Consider the following 13,306-nt stretch of genomic DNA (forward strand, 5'->3'; position numbering starts at 1 on the left):
TAATCCCTCTCTCTCCCCACCTCTCTCCACACCCCTCTCCACCCAACCCGCTCTCTCCACCCACCTCCACCTCTCTCTCCACCTCTCTCTCTCTCTCTTTATATATATATATATATATATATATATATATATATATATATATATATATATATATATATATATATATATATATATATATTATATATACATATATACATATATATATATATTTATATATATATATATATATATATATATATATATATATATATATATATATATATATATATGTATATATATATGTATATATATAAATTCAATTCAATTCTCTTTATTGTTGATAGCCGATTATATTCAAATCGCAATACTTTCTTGCCGTTGCCATTGGATAACTAACTGAGCTTTCCTCGCTATATGTTGTTTGAAGTTGATATAATGACCAATAATGTAACTTCATTCTTACAGAAAATAAAGATTGATTGATTGTGTCAAGCGAACAATCGACAAGAGATCAACTTGAGCTAAATCAGCAACATCAATATACCGGATTTGATGGCGGCGTACAGTAACGATATTTATCGATCGATCATTATTAGTTTTGGTGTCATGCTTGAAATTGTCAATACCGGATATGCAATAATTCAATAATAGTACTATATATATATATATATATAAATATATATATATATATATATATATATATATATGTATATAAATATATATATATATATATATATATATATATATATATATATATATATATATATATATATATATATATATATATATATATATATATATATGAATAGTATAAAGTTTAATAACAATTGTATCTGGCATAGAACATGAGCAGGATAATACACAATGGCATCAATAAATCAGTATAGTACTACCAAAACGTTTCAATTGAAAATAATTTTATTTAATTTCACAAACACAAAAACCACTTCGATTTATGAAATGAAATTAATAAACGTAGGACTTGAGTAGCGGAAAAGATTTTGAGATGAGGTTTCCAGCAACAGTTTGAAATATATATCATATAAAAAAAAATTGAAAAAAAAGACCAGAGGCCTACATTTCACAATAATTTTGTCTAGTACTATTCCGGTTTTCAATATATTTGAAGTCGCGATGACGTTATAAGTGATGAATAGCGTTTAAAAACGGTTTCTGTCAGTCACTTGGACATATAATTCATAATGTAAGTTGATTCAATTACACCTATTTCGATTCTGGTGATGATAAAGTACTGACAACGTTTTAACATATTAATAGCATTTTGAAATATTAATACGATTCTTCAAATATTGAGCCATTCTTTAAATTACATGGTATTTTATTAAAATTTTATTAAATTATTTCCAAATGAAAGAAAGAGACATCGAGTTCATCAAGTTTGATTTAATATCATCACGTCTTTAGTTCACCTCACATAAAACAATCAAAAACATCAATTGCCATTATAATAGCTAACGAGGCCTACTTCATTTTGGTTAATTTTACAAGCAAAACGAACCATCAAACACATCCAAAATAGCTGTAAGTATTTTTTTTCATGAATAGCAGCTCATTAATAAGTGACGAAGATTTAAAAGAAATAAGTCGTTATTTGGATGACTGGCACTTTTGCCAACTAATGTGGAAAAAAGTTTAAATTGTGTGTTTGTTGTCATTATAATATAGTAAGTATTCCTTCTATTCCGTGCGATGAGACTAATATATGTCACCATCATGGTAAGCATGAAAGAAACAGACTTCCCGTTACTCTGAAGAAGACGACAAAATGGGGCAATTAAAAGTGTTTCCCCAATATGGATAACAGATATTCGGGATTCTTTCAACTACAAAGAAGTCATAAGTGTTTGACTTTGTCTTATTTAATTTTTAATCTGCAAGGGAACAAGGGAATCTAGTCTGAATAAAGATAATTCATGAAGATTGTCTAGCATATCTTGCATGGACGGTTGCGTAAAACATCATAGTTGCAAGTAAAGTTCAGAAAAGATGAATTACTATTTGGTATGAAACCAGTTAGGTGTGAAAGTTGTCAGCTATTTGATACCTATTCCATGAGACCAATTTATGAACTGTTCAAATTAAGATTATTGTAACCTTGTGAAAAAGTAAACAACATTATGCCTCGAAGAAAAGTATATTGCATGTTCAATCAATTATCCTTAAAACTGTATATAACATAAACATAGATCTAAATACCACAAAACATTTCTGATAAACTTTGCATTGCACTAACAGAGACGTAGCATATAACCTTCTTTCATCCCGTTATCATTCAATAATTGAGAGTTTCACATATCGCGGTTGGTAGCAGACATTAAGGCAAACAGTGAAGGTAAATAATATGAAATATTTCCTGTCTCATTCAATCATATCACAACATCGATTATAATATTATTATTACATATATTTTACTGACAATAAAGTTACGGTGAAAAGCTCTTTGTTTAGTTTTCGATTACAACGGTAACAATATAATCTATGAAACAGTTAAAGCAGAAAAACTACAAACTACGAAGACTAATACTTATGTCTCTTTTAAATTTTAATATTAAATTGTAACAAATAGCATCCAGTCCCTCTGTTCAAGTATTATATGATATCAAGTTTCAAAGAAATAACACCTCGAAGGCATATCTTTTATTCTTTATTTGCTAATATCTTGCTCGATATCACATGACGTTTTGTTATAATCGCAGACACAGTCAACCTGTTAAAGGAACATAGTTTTTAAATAAATACTGATATATTCATCTCGTTACTTGTCAACAGGCAACATCCCGTGATATTTAATTACGATAGCTGCCAAAATGTTACACCAGATAAAGCTACGTTACGAATTCAGTCTCTGCATCCGTTTAGTCAGATTTAGTATAAACCACAGCAAATGTTTTTCAATGTCAATTCTACACTCTAAAGTTACATAGCAAGTATTTACACGTTAGCAAAACATAAAAGCTACTCGTTAATAGTGGTGTATATTGCAAATATCATGTCACTTTCTATATTCGCACACGTAATAGAACTTAAAGTAGCAAAGCTCGTCAAACCATGGTCCGCCTATTGGAAAGCGAAGAATAACACATGGATCCCATCGTTTTGCAGCGTCATGCCAGTTGTGATATGTAGCATTCTCACCAGTAACCAAAATGTCAAAAGCTGAGAGAAACAATACAAAGTACGTTAGAACATTTTTCTGGCACATGCTTTTCATTAAGACCTGTCTTTGTTTCAAGACTAGTGATTGAAATATAATATTTTGGTTTGTTTATTTATTTATTTGTTTGTCTGTTAATTTATTATCCTCTCTTATTTTCAACAAAGCTCATTCACGTATAGTGCTGAATACAGTACGATTTTCCTTTCATGTCAGACTGTTGAGGGGCTATACATACTGCGTTGTATCCCATAAGCTTCTATCAACACAGCAATACGTAGATTACATAGTGACACAGTCTATGAAATACAGTAACTTTTGCATGTGATTATGTTAAAAATCATTTCTAATAAAAGAGTGCCTCGTATTTTGTTATACTGGTGCACCTCTCAAGTCAACTAAGCATAGGGCATATATGTAAATCTGGACGGTCTACATCCATAAAGAGACGCGCACGCTACAAATAAAAAAGCATTGAATATACTCATTTACTCACACTCATAGACTCATTGAATGTGTCTTCTACACAACTACTGTCATGATCTCGTAGCTACCAAATCACTGGTAAACTACTCGCCAAATGGTACACTTTTTCAACGTTTACCGATGTTGTAAGGATCTAGTACTGCATATATAAGTCTAAACCCTAATAATGATAAGGTAAGTTTTCAATACATTTTCTCCCTAATTGACATATCCAGTGGAATTGACTTTAGCGAGGCATTTTGAAGAAATTGGATATAATACAAACAATATTAAAGATAGCGTATATCTTTACGAACACTTAGTGCCGTATTATATTTTGTTCCCTCTTCAATTCCCGAGAAAACATTTACGTATAATGTTTGTCAGTAAGAAATCTAATGCGTATTGCATTGGATACAGTCATGCACTAGAGAACTCCCTGCATGGACATGAAACTCAATTCAGGAACAAACGTTATCTAATAATCAATTATTCTGGAAGCATGAAAACCACACATTCATAACATATACATTAATACTCATTGGAATTTAGAGATTGTGGGAAACTAAGGTTGTAAAATAGCTTAGGCTATACGTATTGACGAAAAGTTTAATAATATCAACTGGTTTAACTTATAATAAAAAACAATGTTTGCTTCGAAAACAGTTTAGCATAGAACGGTTACAACACTTACATGCTGGTCTATGAAGAATTCCGATCCAAGTAGCCGCATTAGTATCTTCCTCTGTTGCTTGTGATGAGCAAAAGTTTGTGACAAAGGTGTTTTCATCGGATGTCTCAATGGATACGATGTAAGCATGTTCAGAATAACCACGACACTTCTCCGTAGCGTCATCGTATGTGGTACTATCTTCGATATAGCAGTATAGACTACCGTTGTACGGGGTCCACATAGGGCAGCCTAGGAAAAATGCATCAATAAAGAAAGCATTTGTAGAATTTTAGTCAGTATTAATATGTCAACAAACATTAAAACCTACGATCAGGACAGGCTACGTTCTAACAACACATGTTTGCCTTCTTTATCTTTCAAAATAAAATCGTTTCTCTAACATACAAGTATGTTGAAGTCAATCGGATTGAATTTCAGTCCTAGGCAATCTGTTTCTGATAGAATCTCGATAGTCCACTAACGATATTAACGATGCTGTAAATTATGGATTGCTGTTTTAACTTTTGAAGAGAGCTGAAAAATTATATTCTACAAAGGTTTGGCAAGTGTTTTACCCAACACTGGGTACTTATGTATCCAACCACCCTTTTTCATGAAGATTTGTCCAATGAAAAGTAAACTGCAGACAATTTTGACTAATGTATCACTCTTGGACAATAAAAATTAGTAAGTAAGGAGTAAGTTTACTTGTTTAAGGCAAATGTTTACCCAAATTTGGTTGGATACGTGTTGGGTAAAATTATTTGCCAAACCTTCTTAGAGATGATATCTTCTTTACGTTCACTATATTGGAAATGTGCGCAACTACAGATAAGTCAAATATGATATGATAAATCAAATATGATATGATAAATCAAATATGATATGATAAATCAAATATGATATAATTAAACTGGAACCTTACGAATAACATGCAATTTCGGTGAAACGAATATTCTGTAATCTGGTTCATTTAACATTTGACGATTATCATGACCTATAAATACTTGAGGAGAGATAAATTGACGGAGATTCTTTTAACCTAAACGACATTGATATTAGATCATTGCTCATGCAATTTGCGTAGTGGTGCAAATCATTTGGACATAATATTATATATTCATGTTCATATAGTCATGTCACTGCATCATGTTCGTGAAATGCAACGAAGCATTCGACGTAGTTCATAGTAATACTTCTTTTAAACAAAAGTACAAATAACTTGTTTTCGTAACCTTTACAAGTTTTGAAAGTCTTAAGTTGGTGTTATAAAGTACGGTATACTTACTAGCATTCGTCAATGGATCTTCTATCATAATAGTACTTCCGTCAACGGTAGAGGGATTTTGGGTCGTAGTCAGGGTGGTGGAGGATGGACCAAATGAGGTCCTCATATGTTGTTTAGCTGAAATTTTGAGGACAATCTTAATTACACATTTTTGAAATAGCAATTCCTATAGCACTCTGAATAAGCCTCCTCAGAAGAGCTGAATTCACAATTAATATTTAGATACCATTATATAAGCTAACAATATAGGTCAATAACTTGCAACCCCAACAGATTTAAGATAATGCTATTTCTCATTCCAAAAGAAAATAAGAATAAACTCCTTCGTAGCAGGACATCAAATTAAACCTTTCATTGTCTGTAAGAGTATAATGCAATTTCAATTCATATATCTGTTGTACTTAATAAGTAGCATATTCCATATCATGGACGTCATAAGCATTATCATCATAATTAACACGAGTAGAGTAGTCTTGTAGTCAAATACTTTATCCGGGTACCAACAACAATTACAATAGTACTATTCTTTATGATCCGATTACCGATTTCCTTCGTCGAGTTCAGCATTTTAGAATCCGAGTACCGAAAACCGAGTACGGGTTCTTCATCCGAGTACTCTTCGAGTACTTTTCAAGTATTTTTACTAATAAGTAGTTTATTTTATATCATGGTCATCTTCATCATTATTACTTTCATCAGTATCTTGTAGGGAGCATTACAATCAATGCATTGTAGTAACTATATATAAAACATATAAACACACACATATATATATATATACATTTATATATATATATATATATATATATATATATATATATATATATATATAGATTTATATATATATATATATTTATATATATATACATATATATATATATATATATATATATTTATCTAGGAAAACTAATACATGTTAGTTAATGAGGTCACGAGCAATGTAAACTTTAGTTAATTGACTTGAGGGAAGAAAGGTAAATGTTTATTATCGAGATGTTAACTATCTCAGCAATTCCATACTTGTGCCACTTCCTGAATCTGCTGCACTAGTTGAAAATGCTGCGTCCATGGAATAGCCACGTTGCATCTCTTCCGCCATTGCTGTAAGCAAACAAAAATAAATCTATACATAATAGCGCTACATGCTTTATCATCAATCAAGGTAAAACATAAATTTCTTCCAGTACTGGCTATTTTTCAGTACAGAATTTTTATCAATTGTACCCAGGATGATCAATAAGGGCAGGCGTCAACCATAACTTCTTGATAAACTAAGCAGGATAGGGGATGAAGGGAAAGTTCCCACTGACCGTTAGTTCTATACTTACCTAAAAAGTTTATAATACTACAATCCACCTCTGCAGTCTGAACATTATAATATTTCTCATTCCATGAGTAAATAAGAATAAGCTCCTTCGTTAAAGGACATCAAAAAGAAACCATTCATTGTCTGTAAGAAAATAATGCACTCTCCTTTCTCTCCAAGATTCTTTTCATTTTATATCTGTCGTACATAATAAGTAGTTTATTTTATATCATAGTCATCTTCATCAGCAATACCATCATAATTAACACGAGAAGAATAGTCTTGTAGTCAAATACGGGTACCAACAACAATTACCATAGTACTAATCATTATGAATCGAGTACCAGAGTCCGAGTACAACATTTTGTTTACAGTAACAAGTACCATAGTCCAACTACTACTTTTTATTAACCGAAAGCCTAATACCAGTGTCCAATTACAGTGTTGTAGAATCCGGGTACCGAGTATGAGGGCTGTTTCATCCGATTACTTTTCCATTACTTTTCAAATAATTTTTATTAATTTAATATTCTAGATAATTATGCCTAAAATTGCTCCATGGTTGTCATTTCCAAATAATTATATGACAGATGAATGTGATGAATATGTCCGGATACTGTTATTTTTTTATCAAATACATAAAACTATCGTGTAATCTGTAACTTTATGATGATTGGAGAGTCTAAGTTTCGGCAGCAAAATATATATACCTTTCTGAAAGGAAAACTAAAGCATGTATGTTAATGAGGTCACGAGCGATGTAAACTTAGTTAACTGACATGAGGGAAGAAAGGTAAAATGTTACTTATCAAGCTGTTAATTATCTTAGCAATTTCATACTTGTGCAACTTCCTGAATCCGTTGCATTAGTTGACAATGTTGCGTTCATGGAATAGACACGTTGCAGCTCTTCCGCCTTTGCTGTAAGCCAAAAAAAAAAATAGATCTTTCTTAATAGTGATACATGCTTAAGCATCAATTTAGGTAAAACATTAAATTTCTCCCTGTGCTATCAATTTTTCAACAGAATATTATCGACTGTACCCAGGATGATCAATGAGGGAGGCGTCAAGCATAACGTCTTGAAAAACTAAACCGGGATATAGGGGATAAAGGGAAAGGTTCCCACTGACCGTGATCTCTATACTTACCTAACAAGGTTGTCATGCTAAAATCCACCTCTGCAGAGAATTTGACATCATGATCGGTGTTCCCAGATTGATTGCAGTTGACCTTTTTAAGGACGATACTTTTCTTGGATACTTTCTTCATTGCATAACAAAGTTGACCATCTGAATAAATTAATTATACAATTAGTTACCTTGATTTAATTATATAAAACAAGCGGGCAAGTCTCGGGGTTGCATTATCCTCTCTGCAAATACTCTAAGGCCTCATGAACAATTATATATGGGCTTCGTAATAACTTGTTTAAAGTTCATACCCTTCATCCAACACCCCTCTCACTGAACTAAACTGTATTTTCCCGCTTGAGTATTAACCCCAATAACTGTTGTTACTATGTATTTAGATAACGCTTCTCTTGTGTAGGTTGCAGTTCTATTCAACATTTCCTTCAATATGTATTCAGGACAAATGATCCCTAAAAACTAAGACAATAAATCCGAAATCCTCAAGCACAAAACAATATAAAGTCCCAATCTTTAGTTATTTCTTAAGCTTCCAACCATATTTGAAGAAAATCGGCACAGCCTTTAAAGAGTATGTTTTAACACAATGTTACATTAGAAATATACATTCGATCTTTCACACCATGCCATTTGGTGTCAGTTGCCTTGGTAACCGCATATTTTGATAGTACATGATGATTCTGTCAAATCCGCGTTCAGGAAGAATTGCAACACTACAGAGGTTGTACACCCCCTCCCTCCACCCCTACTCCTTTTTCAAACTCACACAACGTATTTCTTGGCACAACCTTGTGTTTAAAACTACTTACATAGGGTATAAATATGCCTATGAGAGGAACCCGGTCGCCCTCCCCCTTCCGATGCCCTCACACACCCCTCCTTTTATATAAACCTGTAATCACCACTGGTCTACCATAACGTTTCGGGTCCCTGCCTAAATCAGTCGTGAATATTTGAAATTTGGCCCTGACCCTCGCTAACCCTAGTATAGGTCACCTTACCATAGTATTGACCTAACGATTACAATAAACACTTTTCCATCAGTACCAGTGACATAAGTACATAAATGTTCCGACATGATGACTGGTATTAATTACGTATGCATGATGACCTTTTGTAAATGTAATATAACTGAATCTTTGTTTTCTTAAATGAAAAAACTGGATGAATTCATACATTTTGGAGTGATTTTTGAGAGCTCACTTTATCACTTTGGTCTCCTTGAACAAAAGAGGTAGGCCTCTTTGCTAACCTTGGATATCGAGGCTCAGTGTCTCTTTGCTAACACTGGGAATTCACGAACGTTTCACTGAATTAGAAACATGCCAGACTATTAACCTACAATAAAACCTGCAATTAATATCATACATATAATGTCGGTTCTGCCTCAGGTCACACGTTAAGTGAGTGCTTAGGTGATGAAAGCTAAGGTACTCACCGACTGGTAACAGGATCCATACCAGGACTCCAATTATTAAGAAAAAACCAAGGAGAAGAGAACTTCGTTGATCAACATCCATGATTCTCCACCTTTCTGAGTTATACTTTAATCTCAGACTTTGTTAATACTTCTTATGTTTGACCCCGTTGTATGTTTTCATTGTCAGTTATTTCTTTCATCGCTTTATACAGGCACAGATTTCCGCATGATGAATAAAGATATTAGGTCGATAACCAATTTTTTTTTTTTTTTTTTTTGCGGTGCCCGTATGTGTATATATTGTAAATATGTCTTACAGACAGTTATATAAAGATACAATTGATGAAATATATTGAAGCGTTGAAAACCTATATATGACAAAGTAATCAGTTCTAACCAACGAGAATGTTTATTATTTTGAAACTTGTAAAGACTATAGCAACGGCAAGCTATTGAACGGCGATCGAAGCATCTCTCTCTGTTTTTTTTTTAATATCAAATTTGGTACTAAATTTGCCGCCCACTTCACACATCTGGAAATATTTAACTTAAACTTGGTCGGTTGGTCCGACTTTAATGAGGGGTTCAGGGCTATTGAACTTTTCTATTGTAGATCAGTAACCTAATATCGAGTACCACTCAAAAATAAGATTGCAACTGATAAATCTAACGCACTCTCCAATAATATTTCACAATTCTTATTAGTTAGTGTATGTTTTAATAACCCCATTGCCTAGTAAAGCTTTGCCGCCCAGAATTATGAATATTTTTTTATCGGAGACGAAAAATAAAACGTTCTGAAATGATGAACAATTTCTGCTCCTTATAGACGGAACTAAGTGACTGAAGATTAAAATATTAATAAATATTGCTGATGAAGTATACTTTTACGGGATTTAATTAGGAAACTTCACAGCAAAGTACCTACCACCAACGCAAAAAAAAAGCTGCTAATCAGTTACAGTTCTTTTCGTTGATTATAACACAGTCCATGTTATTTTGTTACATTAAGACAATTATATATACCTTATCTTGTTACGTAATATAATCAAATAAATAATTATAATAAAATGATGAGGTCCAGGAGTTATAGTAAGACCAGATCATCACTGCGAATTAATCTAGACAGCAGTTAGCAATGTGAGAATCACGATTCTAATTCAATACTGATGATCTTGAATGTAATAAACCCACGCAGAACGGCCCTATAATATCAGCATTCAACGTTCGATGGATGCTGATGCTATAGGGGCGTTCTGCGAATCGAAAAAAAAGTGTAACGTTTTGTTTTAAATTATTTTTCATGCGAAGTTGAATGGATTTTCATTAAAATTCTAAGTTATGAACTTCGGTTACTTAAGCAAAAGTAGTATAAACGAAACATCCAACATGATTGGCCAGTTAAAACTTTCAAAATAAGTTATAGAAATTAAAAAAGTTTGTCTTGTCATAAATTTGAAGGGATTTGGAGAAGCTCGATTATTGGTCTGTCATTTCTTATACGAGTGATACAAAGTGAATATATCTTCATTATTATGTGATCAATTTCGTTTCAGGTTAGTAAATTTATGCTTTATCAGCAAACAACGACAACGAAACGTAGTCAACAAAACTACGTCAACCACTGAAACAACTATCATACAGATCCAACGTCGTTAAACAACATCCGTGATTATCTTTCTCTCTCAAAGCCTAAATTTAAGGTTTATTAATCATTCGACATCATTCATATATTATATCATAACAATATTCTCCATTGTTGTCATTCTCAATACTGGATGCTGTATATAACATTTCGCTATATTGGCGAAGATAATCTTCCGATGAACTATTCTTAGGTCTGTGCGATATTAATAAAATAACAGTCCCCTTATTCTGTACAATATTAATAAAGTACGAATTGCCATATGTGATGCATATATTACCGGTGCTGTGGCTGAGTGGGTTAAGGCAGTGGCATCTGAAGCAGGTTCCGGGTTCGATGCCCGGCCGAGTCAAAATAAGGTGGGTTTTTCATCCAAGAGCAATATACGGTTTTCTCATCTGAAATGAATTTCTAAATTGAAAAGATTCCAAATTTGAGTTAAAAATGTTGAATTGGAAGCCACCCGACGTGTAAGTTGTAATCCATTAGCCCTTACGGGTTTCCCTACATTTTTGGTCGCTCCAGCGTCGTTAAAATAACTTTTATTATTATGATTATCTTTATTATTATGATTATTATTATTGATGTTCATATAGGTCCGCTAGACATAATAGTAATAAGTGGGCACCACAAGGAGTTGCAGATCTCATCCCAAAATTTGGTTATATAGGCACAAATAAAACACTAATTCAACCAATGCAGTCACTACAGTACTTCCTCATGCATGATACAATACGTTCAGCTATAATACAAAGATAACGCATATGTAGACTTTTATTTCAATATATGTCAACAACCATTCAAACCTACTATCAGTACATGGTACGTTCTAACTACACAATTTTTCCTTATTTTTATTTCACAATAAAATCATGTTTCTAACATACAAGTGTATTACAGTCAACAGCATTGAATTTTACTGTCATTTACTGTTATTACTTTTCAATTTACAACGAGAAAGAAAGCTGACAAAATCATATTCTAGGTGGTTTGACAAATATTTTAGCCAAACCTGGGTCCTTATGTATCCGACTAACTTTCCATGAAGCTGTGCCCAATAAAATGTAAATTGCAGGCAATGTTGACCAATGTATTCAATTGTGGCATTAGCTGAATGACGTAATATTACTTGTTAGGGGCAAATCTTTACCCATATTTGGTTTAAATCTTTGTCAATATTTAACAAGATACTATCTACCCTTCCATTTATCTTCCATCTATCCATTCATCCATCCATCCATCCGTCCGTCCATCCCTCCGTCCGTCTGTCCGTCTTTCTATGCATGCTTGAAAGAAAACTGCAATACTACCAGCAAGTTTAATCAAATATGAAAATAAGAGAAGACGAGTGTCTTTATTAATTTCCAATATCTTGCGCAAACAGGTTTGAATAGAAACTCTAAAACACAATGAAACAGAGTTAATTCAAAACTCCAACAAAACCTTTCGGCGAGAGCATTAATAAAACGAGAACTGAAAGAATAATATAATATTAGAAGAAAATTGTAGAAATTTAATATTGTATTGCTCGTTGCCAAAGATAAAGCATGTTAGAAACAATCAGTAGATTGATTCGTCAAACTTATCGCAACCTTTGCATTGCTGTTGCTGATTTATCTAAAGTTGCTGTCTATTCTACTTACTTTGTTCTTCAGTGCTTTACACAATCAATCAATCTTTATATTCTGTAAGAAAAAACTAACATTATTGATCACTTCGTTTAATCAATCAACTTCAAACAAAATGAAGAAAGGGATAACTGATCCACTTCTCCAATGGCCACAACAAGAAAGAACTGCGATTGGACATCAAAGGATATTGACAATGAATAGAATTCAATTGTATATCATTTTTTAATATATATATATATATATACACATATATATATATATATATTTATATATATATATATATATATATATATATATATATATATTTATATATATATATATATATATATATATATATATATATATATATATATATTTATATATTTATATATATATATATGTATCTTGAGTGAAATACAATAATTAAATGAGGTAAGCTGCGTGGAAATAAAACAGTCAATGTTTGGTTCTTGCAGAGCTTTCAAGCAAAACCATTTACATTATATATATATATATACATATATATATATATATATATATATATATATATATATATATATATTACCTCATTACACGTTCTTGTGAAGACGTTAT

At 32.2% G+C, this 13,306-nt stretch overlaps 1 protein-coding gene across 2 annotated transcripts; it reads right to left on the bottom strand.

Annotated features, from left to right (window-relative positions):
- Nucleotides 1–961: 961 nt before the first annotated feature.
- LOC139977817 (uncharacterized) lies at nucleotides 962–9,644 on the bottom strand. Of its 2 annotated transcripts, XM_071987476.1 has the most exons (7): nucleotides 9,476–9,644; nucleotides 8,038–8,178; nucleotides 7,727–7,807; nucleotides 6,601–6,681; nucleotides 5,581–5,697; nucleotides 4,314–4,541; nucleotides 962–3,156 (listed from the first exon to the last, which is right to left on the bottom strand). In XM_071987476.1, the coding sequence occupies exons 1-7, from the start codon at nucleotides 9,555–9,557 to the stop codon at nucleotides 2,993–2,995; spliced, it is 894 nt and encodes a 297-aa protein (XP_071843577.1). In that variant the 5' UTR covers nucleotides 9,558–9,644; the 3' UTR covers nucleotides 962–2,992. The 2 variants fall into 2 exon arrangements, with proteins under 2 accessions (XP_071843577.1, XP_071843578.1); XM_071987477.1 differs by lacking the exon at nucleotides 6,601–6,681.
- Nucleotides 9,645–13,306: the final 3,662 nt, after the last annotated feature.

Source organism: Apostichopus japonicus, chromosome 12 (assembly GCF_037975245.1).
Source record: "Apostichopus japonicus isolate 1M-3 chromosome 12, ASM3797524v1, whole genome shotgun sequence".
NCBI lineage: Eukaryota > Metazoa > Echinodermata > Holothuroidea > Aspidochirotida > Stichopodidae > Apostichopus > Apostichopus japonicus.